General features: G+C 40.6%; 2 protein-coding genes and 1 long non-coding RNA gene across 14 annotated transcripts in view; 1 reads left to right on the top strand and 2 right to left on the bottom strand.

Annotated features, from left to right (window-relative positions):
* Positions 1–9,772: 9,772 nt before the first annotated feature.
* On the bottom strand, positions 9,773–22,918 carry syngr1a (synaptogyrin 1a). 2 transcript variants are annotated; one of them, XM_042393942.1, is made up of 4 exons: positions 22,515–22,918; positions 19,172–19,409; positions 18,941–19,086; positions 9,773–10,005 (listed from the first exon to the last, which is right to left on the bottom strand). In XM_042393942.1, exons 1-4 carry the CDS (start codon positions 22,614–22,616, stop codon positions 9,865–9,867), a joined length of 627 nt encoding a protein of 208 aa, XP_042249876.1. In that variant the 5' UTR covers positions 22,617–22,918; the 3' UTR covers positions 9,773–9,864. The 2 variants fall into 2 exon arrangements, with proteins under 2 accessions (XP_042249876.1, XP_042249875.1); XM_042393941.1 differs by lacking the exon at positions 9,773–10,005 and adding an exon at positions 16,555–16,876.
* On the top strand, positions 9,865–15,663 carry LOC121884870. Of its 2 annotated transcripts, none has more exons than XR_006092420.1 (3): positions 9,865–9,949; positions 14,861–14,963; positions 15,478–15,663. It is a non-coding gene; the product is annotated as an uncharacterized LOC121884870 (long non-coding RNA). The 2 variants fall into 2 exon arrangements; XR_006092421.1 differs by lacking the exon at positions 9,865–9,949 and adding an exon at positions 10,030–10,122.
* Positions 22,919–26,863: 3,945 nt separating the features above from the next.
* itga2b (integrin, alpha 2b) overlaps positions 26,864–27,067 on the bottom strand; it is a 33,178-nt gene continuing 32,974 nt past the window's right edge. For all 10 annotated transcript variants that reach the window (XM_042393931.1, XM_042393933.1, XM_042393935.1 and 7 more), the window contains one exon: positions 26,864–27,067. This exon is cut by the window's right edge and continues 131 nt beyond it. The gene's annotated coding sequence lies outside the window, so the exon portion shown is untranslated.

Raw genomic sequence — 27,067 nt, 5'->3', positions numbered from 1 at the left:
CACACACACACACACACACACACACACACACACACACACACACACTCACACACACACACACACTCACCCACACACACACACACACCCACACACACACACACACACACACTCACAGAGTAAACACTGTGACTCAGGTGCTGTTTCTATTATCTATTGTCTATTTGCAGCTTCGTCATGTTTCAGACATTCATGATGAATAATTGTCGATCAGTCATCAGATACAGACAAACACCAGCTGCAGTATTGATCCTCTGATCAAACTGATAAAACGGTGAACTCACAGATGAAAAATGTATTTTTATATTCTCGAGTCAACGGTGTTGTCAGAGCTTTGTTACGATGTGATGAGATCTTCTCAGATTAAACTAAAATCTTTGCATTAAGTCTCTTGTTTCTTCATTCTTGATTCTTCAGTCTGAACTTTGTCAGGTTTGACTTGACAGCAGCAGCTTGTTATTGTGTTATTTCAGTGAATAAACGCTGAATATTTCACATACATGAATGTGTTTGTGTTCGATCACAGACAGAAATCCTCTCCGCTTCAGTCTGAGTTGTAGATTTTTATGAAACACGCTCACGTTACTTTTTATTTGTGGTTCAGTAAAGAGACATTAGCATCAGTTCACTTCAAAGAGTGAAGAGGTTTTCTTGTTTATATCAGATAATCTGCTGTTTCTGTTAAGATGACAAACAAGTGGAAACATGTCGGCAGGAAACAAATTCATGTCTTTGTGTTGTGATGAAGCTGTTATTAAAAGTAGATATCTTTCAACGTTACAGTCTTTTTAGTGCCAAAGTTCCTCTTTTTGTTACTATACTTCCACCTGCAGCTCAACAGGGAAACACTGTCCGAGGAAACACAAAGAGGGAATTTGATGCTAAAAAGACTGTAAATGTGTCAGATATCCACTTGAACTCTACCTTACTGATCAGAGGTCAGTTTCATGTTCAATAAAATGAATAATTTTTGTTCACTTTACATTACGAAAACAAGTAGTTACAAGAAATGAAGTGTGCTGAACTCAAAATAATTTTGCTTTTTAACGTAAAGCTGCCACAATTTTCTGTGTTTTTACAAACGTATTATCTTCTAGTTCACATAGTTTAGTAAATATTAGTCATGAGTTTGTATGACAATGCTTACATCAACAGTATACGTGTATTGTTAAGCTCAATGAACTGCATATAAATGATCAGAATAAAAGATAACGAGCTAAAGCTTTTAAAATAATCGTCAGCTGCTCATATGAACCATTAGAAGATCCCTTCCCGATGCACTTTATGCACGATTACACAGACCAGAAACCCTCAACCCAAACACATCAACCACGTACAACAAACAATAAAAACTATGTGAACGAGTAAAACCCTCAGTCTGTTTTTATCATAATGAACTAATGTATGTGTATATACATATGCATTATATACAGAGACTGATGTGCACTTTTATAAAACTGATGATAATCAAATTGATTAGTGTCCTGGAGTCGTAAAACATTATTAATTGCTCTTTGTGACCTTTGAAGATTAATGAAAGGGGTCGTGGGATTGATCGGCATGTCTGGCTCTAGAAAATGGACGAATTGGTTCAAATTTCACTACTTATGCATCTGAGCCCCAACTGCTGTAACTCATAGAAAATGATTAAATTGTGAATCAAAGACAGCCTCAGCTGGTGCCACAGGGTTGTTTTGATCGTTAGCACGTATGCTACTGCTATGCTAGTAATCAAACTCAGCTCAGATCCAACTGAGGATTTGAAAAAGACGATGCACAGCACCTCATCCTGTTATTTCAAGAGTGGAGACATTTCTAAAAAAGTACTTGATTTTATGAAAGTAGATCATCCAGTTACACCAGTTATGTACACATCACCCAATATACATTAGAATTTGGAAAAACCACCAGGTAAACTGATTATATATTAAATATCTACATTTGTTGACTATTTTCTAAAACTTCATGTCACTTCTTTGCCTTCGTATGTGAAAGATACCGTTGATATGTTTACAAATTTAAAAACAATTGACTTTCCTGTTAATAATATTACTAGTTACAGTTGATATGGAATCACTCTACATTAATAAATCACATGACGGAGACATTAAAACGGTTGATTTTTATCTAGGACCTTTTCATTCAGATATGAAGCCCAAGATTACCTGTATCAAAGAATTAACCAGATTGGTCCTAACTAAAAATGTTTTCATGTACAAAGATTATTTTTATTTGCAGTTGAAAGGCACAGCTGTGTAGCACGATGGCCCCAAACCAGCTTCTTTATACGTTGGATAAACAACAGTTTGTGTTGAATTCTTCACATAATCCTTTTTTTCATCATATAGGTCTTTGGCAAAGGTACATCGATGATATAATCCCCCATTTGTCAGGTTCTATAAAAGAATTATTTGATTTCACACGTTTTCTAAATGTATGCAGCCATCATCTTAAATTCACAGTTAATTATGACTTCTCATAAATCTATTTTCTGGACATTTTGATCATCAAAGAACAAGACAAGTTGGCAACAGATCTTTATAGGAAACCGACAGACATGAGCACAATAGAATAGAATACACTGCATTCGTACTCCGATGAGTAATAATATATATATAATAATAATATTTTTACCTAAGGTCTTAGATTTAGATTTTGATCTTAAACTTTTTTTGTAAGTGGTTATTGAAAAAATAAAACAATTTTTCTAAGTATGATTGTGATTCTTTTCCTTTTGATTGTTCTGTCTGTTGTAATTCTGGCTGATTACTAGGCTGAACTTGCCTGCAGTCCTAAAAAAAATGGGGCAAGTAATATATTACTATTTCTATTTTTCTATGTATTTTTCTATATAGTAGTTTTCTATTTTTCTATGAAGCAGTTTTATGATATTTTTTTCTGGATGATTTATGTGTATCAGTATCAGACAGTGTTGTCTAGCTCTGCTCTGATTGGTCCAGTTTGAGGGTTGATTGACTAACTCTAACCCAGATCACAGTCACCTGAGTGATGAATGTGTTTGTGTCCATTTATTGCTTGTTCTGCTTTGTGATTTGAGAATTCCTGATGAAGATCTTTGATCGATTGAAACGTTGCTCAATTAAAATTCCTGGGAGCTATTAGTACAGTGTGCAGATCTTTTGTCTGATTCTTGCATGAAAGAACATGTCACCCAGTGCAGCAGTGTGACTCATTGACGTGTTTTTAAAGGTTTGTGGACAACAATGGAGGTCTACAGCACAGAGGAATAAGATACATCAGCTTTGATACACACAATACTTGTTAGTAGATCAGTTCATTATTGGTTTGGATGCAAACATACAGAAAATCACCAACCGTGTCATTGAAGTAGGCAGTCAGACAAGATTGTAGAATTGACGTTGCTCTGCTTGTTAGATGCCTGACTTGTGTGGTGAGTTAGCTGGTGAGACCCCAGACTAGTTGTTGCTGTAAAGCAGTTGGCATCTACATTGTAGCCCCCAAAATACTTCCACTCACTGCTTCTGATGTAATTATCCAATCAGCACGGCTTTGCTCACTCGTGTCCTCCCTTTTTTGACTTAGTTTTGATTAGTTTCACTGATTGGTGAAAGAGCATGCAATAGGTCAGGCTGATAGTGAATTTTAAGAACGCCCTCTGCTGGATCACAAGGTAAACTACTTCAAACAGCCTGTTGCACGAATAGACTGTAAATTCTGAATTCAAACAGGTCATTATAGTTCGAATATTTAAGTTTTCCCCACACTCGAACAAAAGTTCAAATTTCCACTTTTGAATAAAAAGTGACAGCTCTGCTGCACAATTAGAGTGGAGTGAGTGTTTCAGTAATCAGAGTGATACATCTTCTCTCAAGCTTATTGCTTCACATTGATTTCAGAGTCACTTTATCCCAGTTAAACATTCATTTATATCACATCAATAATTTAAACTGAACAATCCAAGAGTTCTGAACCAAGACCTTCAGTACTTGGATCAAGATGCTTGTGCAAAATAAGATGTGTCAAATTTAGTAGTTTCGGTCTTTTGATATGTCATATACTGTATGTAGATACATATTTAACTCTGTATTGTTTTTTTTAAACATCAATTCTTAAAGAGGGCCAAAAAAATGTGATTGGACCATCCCTGGTGAATAAAGCAATCCAAGTGGAGTAACGGCTGGTACAAAGAGGCAAAATATACAGCTGGTATTTTAGCATTTTGTATGCTTTTCCCTTGTGTTTTACTGCAGCAAACAAGACATCAGTGTGGACCGAATTGTAGTTCTCTGGTGTCTACGTACGCCGCTGTGTAGATACCTACAAGGTAGGGGTTAGGGTAAGGGTTAGGGTTAGGATTAGGGGTTAGGGTTAGGGTTAGGGGTTAGGGTTTGGGTTTAGGGGTTAGGAGTTAGAGTTTAGGGGTAGGGGTTAGGGTTTAGGGGTTAGGGTTTGGGTTTAGGGGTTAGGAGTTAGAGTTTAGGGGTAGGGGTTAGGGTTTAGGGGTTAGGGTTTGGGTTAGGGTTTAGGGGTAGGGGTTATGGTAAGGGTTAGGGTTTAGGGGTTAGGGTTTGGGTTAGGGTTTAGGGGTAGGGGTTATGGTAAGGGTTAGGGTTAGGGTTAGGGTAAGGGTTTAGGGGTTAGGGTTAGGGTTTAGGGGTAGGAGTTAGGGTTAGGGTTAGGGTTTGGGTTAGGGTTTAGGGGTAGGGGTTATGGTAAGGGTTAGGGTTAGGGTTAGGGTTTAGGGGTTAGGGTTTAGGGGTAGGAGTTAGGGTTAGGGTTAGGGTTTGGGTTAGGGTTTAGGGGTAGGGGTTATGGTAAGGGTTAGGGTTAGGGTTAGGGTAAGGGTTTAGGGGTTAGGGGTTAGGGTTAGGGTTTAGGGGTAGGAGTTAGGGTTAGGGTTAGGGTTTGGGTTAGGGTTTAGGGGTAGGGGTTATGGTAAGGGTTAGGGTTAGGGTTAGGGTTTAGGGGTTAGGGTTTAGGGGTAGGAGTTAGGGTTAGGGTTAGGGTTTGGGTTAGGGTTTAGGGGTAGGGGTTATGGTAAGGGTTAGGGTTAGGGTTAGGGTAAGGGTTTAGGGGTTAGGGGTTAGGGTTTAGGGGTAGGGGTTATGGTAAGGGTTAGGGTTAGGGTTTAGGGTTTAGGGGTAGGGGTTAGGGTTAGGGTTAGGAGTTAGAGTTTAGGGGTTGGGGTTAGGTTAAGGGTTTAGGGGTTAGGGTTAGGGTTTAGGGGTTGGGGTTAGGGTAAGGGTTTAGGGTTTAGGGGTAGGGGTTAGGGTTTAGGGGTTGGGGTTAGGGTAAGGCTTTAGGGTTTAGGGGTTGGGGTTAGGGTTAGGGTTTAGGGATTAGGGTTAGGGTTTAGGGTTTAGGGGTTAGGGTTAGGGTTAGGAGTTAGAGTTTAGGATTAGGGTTTAGGGGTAGGGGTTATGGTAAGGGTTAGGGTTAGGGTTAGGGTTTAGGGGTTAGGGGTTAGGATTAGGGTTTAGGGGTTGGGGTTAGTGGCGATATTCAGCCCGAATTTCCAGACAAGTCCCACAGAATTCTGGCAGAGGTGTTGTATTGGATTGCAGGTGTTTGTAATGAAATGCTTGAAATGAAATGTCAAGGACTGTATTTGAAAGCTGAAACGGACAGATCATTTTTGCTGCTTGTGCAAGATATGGCAACATGCAACAATGTGATTGGATAGCATTGATCAGATGATTTCAATCAGCTGAGTCAAACTATATATTTTAATTTGCATACACATTTGTTCAAGGAACACATGTGGCTCACTAATGTTTACATTCAGTGTAGTATGTTACTTGAAAATATCATTTTGAGATTGAAAGGATGATTTTGGTGATTTTCTATCTTTGTCTTCATGTTTGGATCCAAACCAACAATGAACTGATCTTTTACTCTGATTAATAAAGAGTCAACAGGTCATCTCTTCACTTTCATTTTCCTTATTTCTGACTATAAACGTGTTGACTCAGTTGGCTGTTACTCAACACTGAGTCACACTGAAGCTTTGAGGTTTAAAGACGCAGTGACTCACCTGCTTTTGAGTTCTAACAGAAATTATTCAGCTCAGCTCAGACCTCTACCGAAGTATTTGCATTTACTCAACAGTTAAAAGTTCAGCAGATGTGACATTATGTGGTATGTAGGATTACACTTTACACTCTGCTCTGTTTGTTCTGTTCAACATGTTTGTACCTGTCTGTTTGTAATGTTTAATTAAGTTATTCAAGAAACCAAAGTGACTATCAGTTTGTTTGTACAAGTCGTCTCATTCAGCAGAAACTAAATCTAAAAAATTAAAAAACAGTTTCACCAGGATTATTGTTGAGAACTGAACACTTCACAGTGAATTATTGCTTCATATTTTGAGTCAGTGGACTCTCTAACCTTCTGCAGTCCAGTTTCATGTTCATGTTTTGTTTGAACATTTAGCCACTTTAACAAAGTCTAAAGCTGCCAGGAGCAAAAATACAAGAAAAATGACACAAACGCCTTTACAAATGTAAAAGTATTTATTGATAATCACAGAAAATATGATTAGCGAACAATTCAAGGTAGTGAAAAATATAGTTTCACTGCTCATTTGTACAAATACAACAGAAACATGTCAGAAATGAAACTGTAATAAAGTCTGTTTACATGTACGGTTTTATTTGACCTGGGTAGTTTTGTTTAAGAGCGGAGACAGCAGATGTCTTAAAACTGCTCCTCAGTGCACTGAATGTTTGCACCTGTCTACACCCACTGTTTGGATGGGAAAACAGCCAACACCATGAAACAAGGCTACCAATATTAAACTGGGACTTTATTCTCAGTTTGCACTACAGCGGATCTGGATACATCAATACAGACTGGAATATACCATCAGAGATGCTCCATGAAAATATGCTGAGCACAGTAAACACAAACAAGCAAACTAAGGAGAAGAGAGGAGAGGAAGCTGGTCTGAGACAGCAGCTGAAAAACACCACACGAAGGAAACTCCTGCCTCCAACTATCCTTGCAAATGTACATTCATTGCACAACAAACTGGATGAACTACAGGCGAATGTCTGCCACCTGCAGGAGAACAGGAGACGTTTCTGACTCAGATCTGTATATTGAAGTCTGTGGCACACTGATGCCACTCAACAGAGATGAGACCATCACCAGTAAGCATGCGGGGGGTTCTGCTGGCTCCTGCATACCAACCAGTTACTCAAAGAGAGAAACCTGTTACAAAAAAAATCTGGGTCTGTTCAGAGAACATTGAGGCCCTTAGAGGTTGTTTTGAATGTACTGCATGAGATGCTCTTGTTGAACCAGACTCAGATATTAATCAACAAGTAGATGTTATCATATATTCACTTCTGTGTGGACACAGAGATACCCTTGAAGAAAATTACAATTTACCCTAACAATAAACCCTGGGTAACAAAGGATTTAAAACGCATCTACAATAAAAAGAAAAGGATATTTTTTGTGGGACAATTGAAGAAAGGAAAGAGGTTAATACAGAGGTCAAGAGAGCAGTGAGAAAGCAAGACTAAATCATAAGAGTAACCATGGTGACATGTGCTGAGCCTGGAGAGGAGTATGTCAGGTATGAACACCAGCACAGGCCCCAAATGCATAAACATAGAAACTATCAGCCATGAGTCTCTCAACAGTAAGTAAATAAGTTCTTCTCCCATTTTGAAACTCAGGACTTTAGTGCGCAACTTAAAGGACCACTTTGCCAATTTTCAACCTTATCTCTATCTATCCAAGTTAGGGATATAGTGTGAAAACAACAACAGTTCTTTTAAATGTTGTCTGTGTCTCTGGAGCGTAGCTTCAAAATCTCCTGTTCTTCTGGGAACCAGTGACATCACTGGCTCTCTGAAGGACTACAGGCTGTTTTCTGTGGTGGTGTGTTTAAGGACGATGAAGTATGGATCATCCAAAACACCCACATCTACCATGTTACACCACTAAGAAGGAAAAAGCAGACACTGAAATATCATACTACTAGATTAAAATATCAGCATATTTGGAAGAAAACTAGTGTCGTGACACGAGGCTGAATAATCAAACTCTACAGTCTGGACTGTGGAGGACGACTACAGCAACATAGCCGCAGCTACGCTAAGCTGCTAAGTTTATCAGATTCATTCAGAGGAGTTGAATCTAAAACAAAAACGTGAGAGATGTGGAGTCAGACAAAACAGAGCGTGGAGGACGGAGCTACATTACAAAGACGTGCTGCAGCTTTGACTCGGTGACCTGTGAGGATGGACAATCAAAAAGAATGAAGACAGACTTAAAATGATTTGATAAACCCGACATTGTTTTCTGACAATATTATATGAGACTTAACTCTGAGTACAGAGCAGTGAGCAGCAACTATGACCTGTGCTGCTCATGTGGCGGCTGCTAACAGTTACATCCAACCCCTCGCCGGCACTTACAAACACATACATATACTACACATACAAACACATTCGGCATGAGCGTTGATAGTAACTTAACGTATGCGCCTCTTTATGCTTTGCCAGTCCTATCATCATCTAAAACATACAGCACACCATTTGTGTTATGATATTTGCACACCTGTAGGAATGAGGAAACACATTCAGTAAATGTAAAGTCTCAGTAAAGTACTCGTATTTTACCGTACTCTCCCGCTCCGTCCTTAAACACAACATCAGTATCTGACTGGACTCAGTCTAAATATTTTAAAGGGACACAGCTAAAGGGCCAGATGGAAGATGTGGAAGGACATTAAAACTCTGTGCTGATGAACTGACTGATGTATTTCAAAGAATAGTCCAGCTTTCTTTAGACTCTGGAAGAATTATAACATGTAAAATCCTCATGAATACAGCATTAACATCACCGGTCATGAAAACTCATGTAACTGGATCAGCTCTCGGCCGCCTGCTGGTGTTGATGATGCAAAGTTATTTATTGTGAACTCTTTACATGAACATTTAGAACAAACAAGCACATACGCAAGATGACTTTTTGTTGGTTTTTCATCAGCCTTTAATACAATGCAACCTCACATACTAGTAGAAAAGCTCATATCTTATTTCCATTTAGATCATAAACTCATCAGATAGATTATCAGTTTTCTTACAGAAGTTATAAACGGTCAAAGATCTGAATCAGTTTGTACTTCCACTTGCTCACTGTGGGGTTGTGTTCTTTCTCCTTACTTTTTATTTTGTATATGGATGACTTTGTCGCAGTAAATATAAAAATCACCATATTGTAAAAATTTGTTGAGGACTTCTGTCTCTTCTCAGTCAGATCAGTCACATGATGCAATGATGCCAGAGTTTGTGGACTGGTGCGAAAGATCTTTTCTAGATTTAAAGGTGCAATAAATGACATTCAGCCTCACTGGATCTCAGACCAAATCAAACGTGTCATTTACTTAATAAAGGTGGAAAAAACAACAAAAAAAGAACACAGACAGCTCATGAAACTCAGATCAAACTGTCAAACTAGGCAGAGCTGATCAGATATGGATCAATATTCTGTTAGTGCCTCAAGTGTTTTCAGAAACATATTTTAGTCTTCTGTTTAGCTGTAATATGAGAAAGTTTGTGATGCAGCTGCCATCTTGGAAACAGACATGGAGGACACAGAGGGACACTAACATGCACTAACATGCACTAACATGCACGCTCACATGCACTAACACGGTCTTGTGGCCGGTGCAGCTACCAAAACAAAGAACAGAGAAGCTTGAATAACAACACAAACAGAGTGTGACTTCATTCACTACTCAGGACGCCATTTCTCCACTAAATCTTTACAAAGCAAATAGTTGTTTGCTGACATCCAGTGAGGCTGAATGTCGTTTATTGAACCTTTAACAACACAAACACAGTCACAAACTACAGTGTCCATGTGGATCTATGCCCCATCCATCCACTCCTCCGTGGGCAGGGCTTCCTGTGGGGCTTCCTGCTGGGTCGGGTCGATGTAGTCCTGATTGAAGGTAACAGAATCCGCTCCAAGTTTGAACCTGTGGATGGCCAGCAGACACTGCAAAGCCTGCAGAAACACATTCAATTTAAACTCAACTTTATTAACAGCTGAACCACAGACATACACTCACACTGAAGAAAACTAGAGAAATGATCTGGTAAATTCAACATGTGGAAATAACAAGTAAGAAGAGACGTCTCTTTGTATAAAAAGATGCATGAAAGACTTTCTCTGCTTACTTTATTTTTATTTTCATCTGATTAGAAAATGCTGAAAAACAAACAAAAGCATACTCCAAGAATGTGTGTCACATCTTGCCTGGACTTAAGTTCATCACTGCATCATTGGTTTGTTGGGTTGTGTGCTTGGGTTTGTGTTTGTGGTTGGTTTTGGATGGGTTAGTGTAGATGGCATTCAGTTTGTTTTCTGGGTTTTTGTTCTGTTTCATTTGTGTGTTCATGTACTCCTCCACACCTGCCCTGCATTTGGACTCGTTAGTCCTGCCCTGCTGTCTTCCCCACACCTGCCCTGTGTTAGCCTCGTCAGCCCTGCCCCACTCCCTGTGTGTCCTCAGCCAATCAGCTCCCTGTATGTTCATTCCCCTCTTGAGTTCTCCACCCATCTCCCCACCTGCACCTCATCTCCTTGTTAGTTCAGTTTCTTTAAGTTCTGGTTTTCTGTTCAGTCTTGGTTGGATCGTTTTGTGTTGTTCCTTCTGCGAGTTCTGTTCAGCCCTGTTTACCTGTCCGTGACCGTCCACAATTAAAGAGTTTTTCGTCATATCTGCATTCAGATCTCCTGAGCCCTGACAATGTGTTGTTTTTCATGTTTATTCATCTTATCAGTATTTTCTTAAAGATAGGTTGTTATTTGTCCCATTATTTCAGATATTAAGGCTGGGGCATAGTAGTGATGGTGAAACAGGACTTTTTGAAACCTTTTCAGGTGTACACCATGCATGTGTTATAAGGTGTACGCCGTGCATGTGTTATAAGGTGTACACCGTGCATGTGTTATAAGGTGTACACAGTGCATGTGTTATAAGGTGTACACAGTGCATGTGTTATAAGGTGTACGCCGTGCATGTTATAAGGTGTACGCCATGCATGTATTATAAGGTGTACGCCGTGCATGTGTTATAAGGTGTACACAGTGCATGTGTTATAAGGTGTACACAGTGCATGTGTTATAAGGTGTACACCATGCATGTATTATAAGGTGTACACAGTGCATGTGTTATAAGGTGTACACAGTGCATGTGTTATAAGGTGTACACAGTGCATGTGTTATAAGGTGTACACAGTGCATGTGTTATAAGGTGTACACCATGCATGTATTATAAGGTGTACACAGTGCATGTGTTATAAGGTGTACACAGTGCATGTGTTATAAGGTGTACGCCGTGCATGTGTTATAAGGTGTACGCCATGCATGTATTATAAGGTGTACACAGTGCATGTGTTATAAGGTGTACACATTGCATGTGTTATAAGGTGTACACAGTGCATGTGTTATAAGGTGTACGCCGTGCATGTGTTATAAGGTGTACGCCATGCATGTATTATAAGGTGTACACAGTGCATGTGTTATAAGGTGTACACAGTGCATGTGTTATAAGGTGTACGCCATGCATGTGTTATAAGGTGTACACAGTGCATGTGTTATAAGGTGTACACAGTGCATGTGTTATAAGGTGTACACCATGCATGTATTATAAGGTGTACACAGTGCATGTGTTATAAGGTGTACGCCATGCATGTGTTATAAGGTGTACACAGTGCATGTGTTATAAGGTGTACACAGTGCATGTGTTATAAGGTGTACGCCATGCATGTGTTATAAGGTGTACACAGTGCATGTGTTATAAGGTGTACACAGTGCATGTGTTATAAGGTGTACACAGTGCATGTGTTATAAGGTGTACGCCGTGCATGTGTTATAAGGTGTACGCCGTGCATGTATTATAAGGTGTACACAGTGCATGTGTTATAAGGTGTACGCCATGCATGTGTTATAAGGTGTACGCCATGCATGTGTTATAAGGTGTACACAGTGCATGTGTTATAAGGTGTACACAGTGCATGTGTTATAAGGTGTACGCCATGCATGTGTTATAAGGTGTACACAGTGCATGTGTTATAAGGTGTACGCCGTGCATGTATTATAAGGTGTACACAGTGCATGTGTTATAAGGTGTACACAGTGCATGTGTTATAAGGTGTACACAGTGCATGTGTTATAAGGTGTACACCATGCATGTATTATAAGGTGTACACAGTGCATGTGTTATAAGGTGTACGCCGTGCATGTGTTATAAGGTGTACGCCGTGCATGTGTTATAAGGTGTACACAGTGCATGTGTTATAAGGTGTACACAGTGCATGTGTTATAAGGTGTACACCATGCATGTATTATAAGGTGTACACAGTGCATGTGTTATAAGGTGTACGCCGTGCATGTGTTATAAGGTGTACACAGTGCATGTGTTATAAGGTGTACGCCGTGCATGTGTTATAAGGTGTACACAGTGCATGTGTTATAAGGTCTACACAGTGCATGTGTTATAAGGTGTACGCCGTGCATGTGTTATAAGGTGTACACCATGCATGTATTATAAGGTGTACACAGTGCATGTGTTATAAGGTGTACACAGTGCATGTGTTATAAGGTGTACACAGTGCATGTGTTATAAGGTGTACACAGTGCATGTGTTATAAGGTGTACACAGTGCATGTGTTATAAGGTGTACACAGTGCATGTGTTATAAGGTGTACACAGTGCATGTATTATAAGGTGTACACAGTGCATGTGTTATAAGGTGTACACAGTGCATGTGTTATAAGGTGTACGCCGTGCATGTGTTATAAGGTGTACGCCGTGCATGTGTTATAAGGTGTACACAGTGCATGTGTTATAAGGTGTACACAGTGCATGTGTTATAAGGTGTACACAGTGCATGTGTTATAAGGTGTACGCCGTGCATGTGTTATAAGGTGTACACAGTGCATGTGTTATAAGGTGTACGCCATGCATGTATTATAAGGTGTACACAGTGCATGTGTTATAAGGTGTACACAGTGCATGTGTTATAAGGTGTACACCATGCATGTGTTATAAGGTGTACACAGTGCATGTGTTATAAGGTGTACACAGTGCATGTGTTATAAGGTGTACACAGTGCATGTGTTATAAGGTGTACGCCGTGCATGTGTTATAAGGTGTACACCATGCATGTGTTATAAGGTGTACACAGTGCATGTGTTATAAGGTGTACACAGTGCATGTGTTATAAGGTGTACACCATGCATGTGTTATAAGGTGTACACAGTGCATGTGTTATAAGGTGTACACAGTGCATGTGTTATAAGGTGTACACAGTGCATGTGTTATAAGGTGTACACCATGCATGTGTTATAAGGTGTACGCCATGCATGTGTTATAAGGTGTACACAGTGCATGTGTTATAAGGTGTACACAGTGCATGTGTTATAAGGTGTACGCCGTGCATGTGTTATAAGGTGTACGCCGTGCATGTGTTATAAGGTGTACACAGTGCATGTGTTATAAGGTGTACACAGTGCATGTGTTATAAGGTGTACGCCGTGCATGTGTTATAAGGTGTACACAGTGCATGTGTTATAAGGTGTACGCCGTGCATGTGTTATAAGGTGTACACAGTGCATGTATTATAAGGTGTACGCCATGCATGTATTATAAGGTGTACACAGTGCATGTGTTATAAGGTGTACACAGTGCATGTGTTATAAGGTGTACGCCATGCATGTATTATAAGGTGTACACAGTGCATGTATTATAAGGTGTACACAGTGCATGTGTTATAAGGTGTACACAGTGCATGTATTATAAGGTGTACGCCATGCATGTGTTATAAGGTGTACACAGTGCATGTGTTATAAGGTGTACACAGTGCATGTGTTATAAGGTGTACGCCATGCATGTATTATAAGGTGTACACAGTGCATGTATTATAAGGTGTACACAGTGCATGTGTTATAAGGTGTACACAGTGCATGTGTTATAAGGTGTACGCCGTGCATGTGTTATAAGGTGTACGCCATGCATGTGTTATAAGGTGTACACAGTGCATGTGTTATAAGGTGTACACAGTGCATGTGTTATAAGGTGTACGCCATGCATGTGTTATAAGGTGTACACAGTGCATGTGTTATAAGGTGTACGCCGTGCATGTGTTATAAGGTGTACACAGTGCATGTGTTATAAGGTGTACGCCGTGCATGTGTTATAAGGTGTACTTCATGCACCCACAATAGGTTCAGGTTTCACGGTCCACTTACCAACAAATCAAATCTAAAAGGTCAAGTTCATTTGCTGGAATCAAGGCCTCATTTGTCACCAGTGTGATCCTCTGAAAATGATAAAAGCCTCAGTACAAGACATCAGCAGAAACTGCCGGACGTATTCGACACATGCTACTATGAACTACTGCATAGTTCGTCAAGTGTGTCCACCTGACATAAGTGTGTCTACCTAATGTCAGAAAATGTCTCTGCCAGGATCATACCTGCCAGTACTCCTGATTTTCATGGGAGTCTCCCTATTTTTAACCCTTTGTCCTGCTCCTGATTGGTAATTACTCCTGTTAATCTCCCCCCAAAAAAGCCTCCTGGTTTTTGAAATCTAAATGTTGGCAGGTATGCAGGCTTCTCCTTTCAAGGACTTTTGGAGTTTGTCAGCTATTCTGCAGCCATTAACACAATCTTGTAAAGTTTATTCTTAGATCTACAGTTTAAATGACCGCACCAGGCTGGAAGATGAAAAGTTTAAACACGAGTTTAAGTACGAGTTTTGTACACGAGTCCTAAAATTTGCTGACTAACACTGAGGCTGCTGAGTCTTCTGCGAAGATAAAGTCACTGTGAGCATTTCTCTGTATTTTCAGATAGGCTCACCTGGAAGTCAAGAACTGTGCCGAGATATTTAAAACTTCTCACAGTTTCAACATGTTTGCCCGTCACTCAGCACTTCGGGGATAACGGCACAAGGTTTGTCATGATTTTGTTTGCTCTTATGTTTAATGTTTAGTTCAGTTGTGTGTGTTTTAGTAGTTTTGCAGAGTTGTATGTTAGTGTGTTTAGGCTAGCAAGACTGCTATATTAGTGCAATGCAAGGCAGTTATCATCTCACTAGAGTTTGCTTGCTCGTATAAAGAAATACAGCATTATTTGTGTGTTTTGCAGTAACTATGATATATAAGGTTAAAGCTGAAAATGTGACTGTTTTTCTATATTTTTGTTAATTATACATAAAAAGTGACTCTTTAAATATTTAATTTAAGTTAAATATGCTTACCTATATCACTCTGTTAGAGGCTGTCATCAAGCTAAAAAGGGTTAAAAAGTGATATTTCATCTTTGGAATATAAATTTATTTTCAGTCAGTGGTTAATAAAACATGATTTTAATTTTGTTGAATATTAATGAATATTGTAAGGCTATCGTACAATAAGCCTTTGATCACAATGAATGAAAAGATGGTTAAGTGCTGTGTCCTAGACAGCCTCCCTCCCGCTGTCCAGGAGGCTGCCCTGACAACCATCTGACAGTGGACCTGGACCTGGACCACATCCTGCTGCTGACATCCACCCTGCGTCTTCTGCTCCTGGCCCTGCACCTTGTTCTGAACATCTTATTGTTCATCTCTGGCAACTTTAGTTTCAACAAACACATTAGTTTTATGTATCATCTTGTGTGGACTCTTGTCAGTTTGTGTCCTATTTGTCATTAATAATCAATATAAACAATTAATAAATGGTTTTAATTCACTATAATGTGCTATTGAGTTCTGAACCATTTATAACTGTTTATATTTTGATATTTAATGATTAATATGATACTTTAAGTGTTTCCGCTGTTTACTGTCACGTTTGACTGGTGCTGTATTAAACATATAGTAGGTTGTTTGTGTGCATGCATCACTTTTTTCAACATGGTTTGTTTTTTGACATTTCAGACCATTTCTCTTCATTAGTCACCACATCTTTGGACTAACTGATTAAAAAGTGACATAACTAATTTTTTCCATACATTTTTGGCTCTAAACTGTACTTCTTTTAAATTGTATGTTGTAGAAGTGGGATTTTTTTCTCCCGTATCCCTTAATTAGTATTGTATCAATCAGGTTAGGCCAATTAGATTTTCACATCTTCTTTAACATCCTGCACATAATCTTCAGCAAATCTGGAACATGTTCAATATTTGGATGAGCCTGAATAAAGTTTGTCTTTTCGTTTCTTTATATTCCAAATAGTTTTTCTGTAATTTGTCACTGAACTGACACAAACTGACAGAAGCCCTGATTGTATTGTCCAATTATAGCTATAGAAGACATTTAAACTGCAACTGCAGCAGTCACACTGTTTATTACATGATGACAACATGGTGACGTCATGTTGCCTGCAGTGACATCAGAGCTGCAGCAGGGGGCAGCAGAGTGTCCATTAACACATCATATAAACCACTTCAGCTGTTTATATCTTTAATCTTTGTGCTACAGTTCATCACAAGATCATCTTCATTAATAACAATGTATTATTACATCATCATGACATCATCATGACATCACTGTAACAGCAACAACACATGAAGTTTAGTTTGAGGGAACCTTTAAAGATCTGCTGTGGCAATCTGAGGAAGAAAACAATGCTGTGATGCTGTCACCATGGTGACAGTAAGGCACTTTAAAAGAGAGGCACTTAGAGCGGCCAATCAGAGTCCAGACAGAGGCCACGAGGAAACAGGAAACACTGGAACAGTGGTCTCTGATTGGCTGAAGGAGAGAGGTGATGTTTAATGTGTGTGTGTGTGTTTCAGGCGAGCGGCGGGCTGAACAGTTTGTTGTACTCCTCTTCAAACGAGACTCTCTTCAGACGCTCCAACGACAGCAGAGTGAGACCTCCCTGCACACACACACACAAACACACACACACAAACACAAACACAAACACAAACACAAACAGTCATGTGACTGTGACAGAGTAAAGCCTCCTGCACACACACACACACACACACACACAGTCATGTGACTCTGTGAGTGAGACCTCCCTGCAGAGAGAGCAGGTGTTCAGGTGTTGGTAAGGTCTCTGCCATCAGTAACCAGTTCTCTGACCAACTCAGTCTGCAGCTGCCAGCTAACAGGGCCACACTGTCCTCATTCTCCCCTCTGACCGAGGAGGAGGTCTCCAAACTTCTGCTGGACTCTCGTCCCACTGCCTGCCCACTGAACCCAATACCATCCGACCTTCTAAAGACCATTTCCCCCCCACACATCAACTCTTCACTTACAACAGATGCTTTCCACAATCTTTAACCAAATCTCTGAACTCCTTTCTGAGAACAACCTGTACGACCTGAATCAGTCCGGCTAAGCGCGGTCGCTCTACTGAGACTGCACTCCTGCCGGTTATGGCCTCACTGCGTTCAGCTAGAGCTGCTGGTCAGTCCTCAGCTCTACTGCTGCTGGATCTGTCAGCTGCCTTTGATACAGTCAACCACCAAATCCTCCTCTCCACACTCACTGAGCTTGGTATATCAGGATCTGGCCTCCGCTGGTTCATGTCCTACCTCTCAGGGAGATGTTTTAGAGCAGAGGTTCCTAAACTTTTCAGACCATGTATCACTATGTGCCTAACCAAATTTCCCAAGTACCACTTCTCACACCAAAAAAGTAACAATGAATGAGCCACCTCATCTATGTAAGTCCACCCCTGACTACTACTCAGTCCCAGGATGAAGTGACTGAGGGAGTTGTTAAAAATTGCGAGGGGGCATTTTTTTCATAAACTAAAATTCACTAATTAACCATGCTTACACACAGTTTGGGAATCACTGTTTTAGAGTATCTTGGAGGGGAGAAATGTCCAAGGGTCCTCCTCAAGGGTCAGTGTTTGGTCCCCTTCTTTTCTGAATATACACCACCTCACTTCATCAATCATCTGCTCCCATGGTTTCTCATATTACTGATATGCTGACAACACACAGCTCTTCCTGTCGTTTTCGCTGGAAGACCACACAGTCTCGGCACAGATCTCGTCATGCCTTGTTGATATCTCAGCATGGATGAAAGAACGCCAGCTTCAGCTCAACCTCTCTAAGACCGAGCTCCTTGTCATCCCAGCCAGTCCCTCCATACAACAAAACATCAGCATCCAGCTCGAATCAACCCAACTCATGCCCACAAAGTCTGCCTGTAACTTGGCCTGAGTCGCTTGGTCATGTTGGTTTGTCCTGTACGACATCAGGAAGATCAGACCCTTCCTGTCTGAGCATGAAGCACGACTCCTGGTTCAGGCTCTCGTAATATCACGCATTGACTGCTGCAACTCCTTACTGGCCTCCCTGCATGTACATTCAAACCTCTGCAGATGATCCAGAACGCGGCAGCGGGTCTGGTCTTCAACCAGCCCAAAACAACACGTCACCCTGTTGTTCATCTCCCTCCACTGGCTCCCAGTTGCTGCCTGCATAAAATTCAAAACTGACACTCGCTTACAGAACAGCAACTGAAACGGCTCCCGCCTACCTGAACTCCCTGATTCAGGTCTACACTCCCTCCCGCCCACTACGCTCTGCCAATGAAAGGTGCCTGGTACCACAACAGGGCCCTGAGTCACCAGCTAGACTCTTCTCCTCTGTAGTTCCCCGGTGGTGGAACGAGTTACCAAACTCTGTTCAATCTGCAGACTCCCTCTCAATCTTTAAGAAAAAGCATATGACCCAGGTCTTTCGCAAATATCTTCACACCTGGTGGACTGAAAAAAAATAATAAATTCTGCTTCTATGTGTTGTCTCTGTGCACTGATAGCACCTACGTCCTGTCAGACCTGAACTTAGCTTTATGGCACTTACATTGTTCTCTCCTGACAAGATCCTTGCAGACACTTTGGATAAGAGCTTCAGGTAAATTAAATTGTAACATTTAAATAACATTGTGTCAGGTGTTCAGGTGATGTTCAGGTACGTACCCAGGTGAACACAGAGAAGAAGGAGAACACAATGGCGGCCCTGGCAGCAGTGACTCCTTCCTGAAGAGGGTTGTCTTCTTCTTTAGAAACCTGCCATTGATTGGCCAGAAAGCAGAAACCCACAAACCACAGCAGGGACCAGAAGGCTGTGGGGGTCAGAGGTCACATGGTGAGGCGGGAACAGAGACATCAGGTGTCACAGGGACACACTCACGGGAGGCGGAGTCTCACCTGACACCGCGATGTCCGCCATCACGGCCTTCTTCCTGTCCTTCACGCCGCTGATCTGAGGGAAGTAAATGTCCAGCGCCAGGAAGCCGGTGCTACAAAGGAAACACAGTGTTCCCATGGCGACGGCGTAGCTGCAGGCGTTCTGGTTGCGGTTGAAGATGCAGAATTCCTCGACCTCATCAGGACGGTTCAGGTAACCCTCATTAGCCACGCAGCCGAGAACCACAATGGAGAACAGCTGAGGACACACAGAGACACAGCTAGCTCAAAGCTAACACACCTATTCATTCTCCATAGCACAGGCTAAATGCTAACAGCTGATGTTATTTCTTTTCTCCTGCAAGAATAAAGTATAAACTATTCATGTGTTTGACTCTAACAGATTTATGTTAGATTCATGATTTCTTGGCTTGAGTTGTTCTTGTATTTTCTCTGACATATATCTTGATCATCTTGCACCACAACACAGATGCAGATCCTCATCTGTGTGAACCTGCGGGCAATGAACATGATTGATTCTGATACAGATTGAACTGCAGGTGATAACAGATGATAAAAGATGTGTTTCTGTCAGTAGAAACGCTCATAAAACTGAGATAAAAACAAAGCGACTAATGTAAACGAGCAGAAACTGATGTTTCAGGAAATCAATAAAAACTTGATTGATTACCATCTGGACACAAACACAAAGAAGCTTGTGTGGCCTCAGCTGATATGTGATCACACAGCGGGATGAAGTTATTGAATATTTAATATCATCAGTAATCAATGACTTTGTTCATGTTGATGATAAAATCGTCCTACAGAGCAGCTGCAGGTTGAACAGTGTGTCAGTGTGAGCGGCCTCGTGTTCAGCCGCAGGAATGTTAACACCAGTCTCATGACCCAGCCCAAGAACACACACACACACACGCTCGCACACACATACACAAAAACACACACACACACTCGCAAACACATACACAAAAACACACACACACACTCGCAAACACATACACAAAAACACACACACACACTCGCAAACACGCTCGCAAACACATACACAAAAACACACACACACACTCGCAAACACATACACAAAAACACACACACACACACACACACACACTCGCAAACACATACACAAAAACACACACACACACATACACGCACACACACACACACACACATTCACACAAACCATGTGACCATGTTCACTACAGTATCTGAGTGTGACCATGTTCACTATAATATCTGAATGTGACCATGTTCACTATAATATCTGTGTGACCGTGTTCACTATAATATCTGAGTGTGACTGTGTTCACTATAATATCTGAGTGTGACCATGTTCACCACAGTATCTGAGTGTGACCATGTTCACTATAATATCTGAATGTGACCATGTTCACTATAATATGTGTGACCATGTTCACTATAATATCTGTGTGTGATCATGTTCACTATAATATCTGAGTGTGACCATGTTCACTATAATATCTGAGTGTGACCATGTTCACTATAATATCTGTGTGGGACCATGTTCACCATAGTATCTGAGTGTGACCATGTTCACTATAATATCTGAATGTAACCATGTTCACTATGATATCTGAGTGTGACCATGTTCAGTAAAATATCTGAATGTGACCATGTTCACTATGATATCTGTGTGACCATGTTCACTATAATATCTGTGTGTGTGACCATGTTCACTATACTATCTGAATGTGACCATGTTCACTATAATATGTGTGACCATGTTCACTATGATATCTGAGTGTGACCATGTTCACTATGATATCTGAGTGTGACCATGTTCAGTAAAATATCTGAGTGTGACCATGTTCACTATGATATCTGAGTGTGACCATGTTCACTATAATATGTGTGACCATGTTCACTATGATATCTGAGTGTGACCATGTTCAGTAAAATATCTGAGTGTGACCATGTTCACTATACTATCTGAATGTGACCATGTTCACTATGATATGTGAGTGTGACCATGTTCACTATAATATGTGTGACCATGTTCACTATAATATGTGTGACCATGTTCACTATGATATCTGAGTGTGACCATGTTCAGTAAAATAGCTGAGTGTGACCATGTTCACTATACTATCTGAATGTGACCATGTTCACTATAATATGTGTGACCATGTTCACTATGATATCTGAGTGTGACCATGTTCAGTAAAATATCTGAGTGTGACCATGTTCACTATGATATGTGAGTGTGGCCATGTTCACTATGATATCTGAGTGTGACCATGTTCAGTAAAATATCTGAGTGTGACCATGTTCACTATGATATCTGAGTGTGACCATGTTCACTATGATATGTGTGACCATGTTCACTATGATATCTGAGTGTGACCATGTTCAGTAAAATATCTGAGTGTGACCATGTTCACTATACTATCTGAATGTGACCATGTTCACTATGATATGTGAGTGTGACCATGTTCACTATAATATGTGTGACCATGTTCACTATGATATGTGAGTGTGACCATGTTCACTATAATATGTGTGACCATGTTCACTATAATATGTGTGACCATGTTCACTATGATATCTGAGTGTGACCATGTTCACTATGATATCTGAGTGTGACCATGTTCAGTAAAATATCTGAGTGTGACCATGTTCACTATGATATCTGAGTGTGACCATGTTCAGTAAAATATCTGAGTGTGACCATGTTCACTATGATATCTGAGTGTGACCATGTTCAGTAAAATATCTGAGTGTGACCATGTTCAGTAAAATATCTGAGTGTGATACCATGTTCAGCGTAACATCTGAACATTTATCAGTGATCAAAGTGTGGAAACATTGATTACCTTCCTACGTGGAGAATTGACTTTTTTAGATTCAAATGTTGACAATGTGACGAGTCTGGATTTGTTGGTTCTTTGAAGAGTCTCCTAAACTTGTACATTATACAACTAAATGAGACTGTTGTCATAGTAACAATGTGCATCTTATTGATAGTCAGCTGATCAGGACACGTTTCACTCTGAACTCAGATCTATAATGGAAGAATCTGGATATAATCATCATTTTAGATGAGAGCATCTTCATTTGCCTCCTCCTCCTCCTCCTCATCATCATCAATCACGCTGTCATTATCATCCTCATCATCATCATCATTATTATCATCATCATCGCCATCATCACCATCATCATCGTCATTATCATCATCATCACCATCGTCGTCATCATCATCGTCATTATCATCATCACTATCGTCGTCATCATCATCATTATCATCGTCATCATCATTATCATCATCGTCAACATCAACATCATTGTCATCATCATCATCATCATCATCATCCTCCTCCTCACTCACCCAGCAGAGGATCCTCACCACAGTCTGTGGTTGTCTGATGAAGGTCAGCGGGTCGAAAGCTCCGCCCGTCTTTCCCGCCCCGTATGCCTGGAATCCATCCATCCAGACCTCCTCCTGTGCCGGGTCCACTCAGTCCAGACACTGTTCAACCTCCTCCCAGTTCAGTCCAATACAGACCAGTAGAGCCCAGTACAGAGCAATACAAACCAGTACAGACCAGTAGAGTCCAGTAGAGTCTAGTACAGACCAGTAGAATCCAGTTTAGACCAGTAGAACCCAGTACAGACCACTACAGACCAGTAGAGTCCAGTATAGTCCAGTAGAGACCAGTAGAGTCCAATTTAGACCAGTTGAGTCCACTACAGACCAGTAGAGTCCAGCACAGACCAGTAGAGTCCAGCACAGACCAGTAGAGTCCAGTACAGACCAGTAGAGTCCACCTCGTGCTGGTTTTCTCTTCTTCTCTGCTGTTATTAGCTGCTCTGTAATCTCTGTTCTAATCCTCCTCATCCTCCTGACCTGCTTATGGGTTTTTTCTGCCCTCAGCTGAGTCTGACAGGCTGCTCCACCAATCACACGCCTGCAGTGAGGGAGGCGGGTCTGTTCACTGCCTGAGAGTCTGGACTCAGGATGAAGTTTTTTTCTTTTGTTGTAACTGAGTTTATGATCTGATCACCTTTATTGATCCACACATAGAAATTAAAGTGTCACAGCAGCAAAATGAGGGGTGACTTTTATTTCATCACAGGATCATTATACATGTTTAGTTTTTACTTGAAATTTTTGTATCTGACACACTGAGTTTTTGCTTTTTATTAAAGTTTTTTTCAGATGTTTCTGGTGAAACGATCAGCTGAGATCGTCTTACATTACACAAACACTGAAGAGAGACGTATCTATAAAATGTAACATCCCAGTCTGGAACAGCACGATAAAGACTGATTTCCATCGTCGTCTCTGCTGTCATCAAACATTTAACGAGATGGAAACACGAGCACATCGCCTGACATGAAGAAATATTACAAACTCTAAAACCTGATAAATCAAAATGTTTTTAGGAAGAACTGAAGATAAAAGTTAAACTGGACTCGTGATTTGATTTGCAGAACACCAAAGAAAATAAAGATAAATACGATGAAAACAGATTAAACATGAAATAAAGTAATGAAATCATAGTTTTTTCAGAGCTGTTATATGATAAAACTGGTGGGTGGAGCCTCCCAGTTCAGACTGTGTTTTTAAGCCCTGCGTTTGTCTGCCAGGCTGAACATGAGCAGCTAAACTCTGTTTGTATCTAAACACTGAAGGAAAGAAGACAATTCCTTGTTTTTATGGTGGTTTCCATGGAAACGCAAGATTCACATAATGGTCAGCACTGACTCTGTGTGTGTGTGTGTGTGTGTGTGTGTGTGTGTGTGTGTGTGTGTGTTAATAGGATCAGTGTGAGCTCCATCTGTTTGTCTGAAAACTCTCTGCAGCTCCAAACTAAAGACTCATTTCTGTTCTTATTTATTTTATTTATCTTCTTTATTTATTTAAACTCACATCAAATTAAATGAGACTCAGCTGTTTATTTAAAAGCTAAATTAATCAATAAATGTGTTTTAGTCCAGAAATATAAAAACTTTTGGAGAATGCTGTTGACTCCTTATTCTTTTTATTTCTTTAAAAAATAATTTAAATATGTAAAACATAATTTTATGCAGATGTGGCTGAAATTATTGGCACCTTTACATTTTATTAAAATAACGCACCATTTTCCCTGAACAGTGTTGAAATTAAAGGATATTTTATTATCAGCGCATGTCTATATTTGTTTGCAGTGGAATAAAACATAAAAGTTATGAAAATAACTGAATTCATGTTTATGCTACAAAGACGTTCTAAAATAATCTGTACAAAATTATTGGTTCCCTTTAGAAGTTGTAAGAAATAATTGATCTGTAGTGGAGCTGTAGCCAACATCTCTGGATGTGGTCACAAGAGGAAAACTGGTCCCAGATTGAACAGAAGAGTCTGAACCACCAGTGAAGAAGAGTCCGAACTACCATTGAAGAAGAGTCCGAACCACCAGTGAAGAAGAGTCCGAACTACCATTGAAGAAGAGTCCGAACTACCATTGAAGAAGAGTCCGAACTACCATTGAAGAAGAGTCCGAACCACCAGTGAAGAAGAGTCCGAACCACCAGTGAAGAAGAGTCCGAACTACCAGTGAAGAAGAGTCCGAACCACCAGTGAAGAAGAGTCCGAACTACCAGTGAAGAAGAGTCCGAACCACCAGTGAAGAAGAGTCCGAACCACCAGTGAAGAAGAGTCCGAACTACCAGTGAAGAAGAGTCCGAACTACCATTGAAGAAGAGTCCGAACTACCATTGAAGAAGAGTCCGAACCACCATTGAAGAAGAGTCTGAACTACCAGTGAAGAAGAGTCCGAACTACCATTGAAGAAGAGTCCAAACTACCATTGAAGAAGAGTCCGAACTACCGGTGAAGAAGAGTCCGAACTACCGGTGAAGAAGAGTCCGAACTACCGGTGAAGAAGAGTCCGAACTACCGGTGAAGAAGAGTCCGAACCACCAGTGAAGAAGAGTCCGAACCACCAGTGAAGAAGAGTCCGAACTACCATTGAAGAAGAGTCCGAACCACCATTGAAGAAGAGTCCGAACCACCAGTGAAGAAGAGTCTGAACCACCAGTGAAGAAGAGTCTGAACCACCAGTGAAGAAGAGTCTGAACCACCAGTGAAGAAGAGTCTGAACCACAAGTGAAGAAGAGTCTGAACTACAAGTGAAGAAGAGTCCGAACCACCAGTGAAGAAAAGTCCGAACTACCAGTGAAGAAGAGTCCGAACTACCAGTGAAGAAGAGTCTGAACCACCAGTCAAGAAGAGTCTGAACTACCAGTGAAGAAGAGTCCGAACTACCAGTGAAGAAGAGTCCGAACCACCAGTGAAGAAGAGTCTGAACCACCAGTGAAGAAGAGTCTGAACTACAAGTGAAGAAGAGTCTGAACCACCAGTGAGGAAGAGTCTGAACCACCAGTGAAGAAGAGTCCGAACTACCAGTGAAGAAGAGTCTGAACCACCAGTGAAGAAGAGTCTGAACTACCATTGAAGAAGAGTCCGAACCACCAGTGAAGAAGAGTCTGAACCACCAGTGAAGAAGAGTCTGAACTACAAGTGAAGAAGAGTCTGAACCACCAGTGAAGAGGAGTCTGAACTACCAGTGAAGAAGAGTCCGAACTACCAGTGAAGAAGAGTCCGAACCACCAGTGAAGAAGAGTCTGAACCACCAGTGAAGAAGAGTCTGAACTACAAGTGAAGAAGAGTCTGAACCACCAGTGAGGAAGAGTCTGAACTACCAGTGAAGAAGAGTCTGAACCACCAGTGAAGAAGAGTCTGAACTACCAGTGAAGAAGAGTCCGAACTACCATTGAAGAAGAGTCCGAACCACCAGTGAAGAAGAGTCCGAACCACCAGTGAAGAAGAGTCCGAACTACCAGTGAAGAAGAGTCTGAACCACCAGTGAAGAAGAGTCCGAACTACCAGTGAAGAAGAGTCTGAACCACCAGTGAAGAAGAGTCCGAACTACCAGTGAAGAAGAGTCTGAACCACCAGTGAAGAAGAGTCCGAACTACCAGTGAAGAAGAGTCCGAACCACCAGTGAAGAAGAGTCTGAACTACCAGTGAAGAAGAGTCTGAACCACCAGTGAAGAAGAGTCCGAACTACCAGTGAAGAAGAGTCTGAACCACCAGTGAAGAAGAGTCCGAACTACCAGTGAAGAAGAGTCCGAACCACCAGTGAAGAAGAGTCCGAACTACCAGTGAAGAAGAGTCCGAACCACCAGTGAAGAAGAGTCCGAACTACCAGTGAAGAAGAGTCCGAACCACCAGTGAAGAAGAGTCTGAACTACCAGTGAAGAAGAGTCTGAACCACCAGTGAAGAAGAGTCCGAACTACCAGTGAAGAAGAGTCTGAACCACCAGTGAAGAAGAGTCCGAACTACCAGTGAAGAAGAGTCTGAACCACCAGTGAAGAAGAGTCCGAACTACCAGTGAAGAAGAGTCTGAACCACCAGTGAAGAAGAGTCCGAACTACCAGTGAAGAAGAGTCTGAACAGTTTCTGTCAGCTGAGATTCTCCTGAAATCTTTTCATGAAACTTATTTTGTTTGTTTTTAAACTTAATTGTCTTAAATATATTTCCATCTTTATAATTATAACAGAAACAAATCAACAAATCAAAAAATCACAATATTAATTAACAATAAAGTTCATTTTTGCATCCTTAAATTCAACATGTTCAATGAAAAGAATGAAAATGTGCTTAAATCATTGAAAATAACATGAAATTTTATTTCAAAAATTGGAATTAAACAGTAGCAGAAAGATTCTGGTTGATCAGGATCAATAACGTGTGAAACGTGTTGCTGTAACATCACAAACATAAAAATATAGATTTAATTTTAACAGTTAACATCAATTATTATAATATAAATTACAATAATTAAGAATGATTAAAGATTCTTTCATGAACATTTTGTAAAGCGAAAGTGAT

This window comes from Thunnus maccoyii, chromosome 18 (genome assembly GCF_910596095.1).
Source record: "Thunnus maccoyii chromosome 18, fThuMac1.1, whole genome shotgun sequence".
In the NCBI taxonomy this organism is placed as follows: domain Eukaryota; kingdom Metazoa; phylum Chordata; class Actinopteri; order Scombriformes; family Scombridae; genus Thunnus; species Thunnus maccoyii.
The sequence above is the reverse complement of the archived record's forward strand: the minus strand, read 5'-3'. Positions and strand labels throughout refer to the sequence as shown.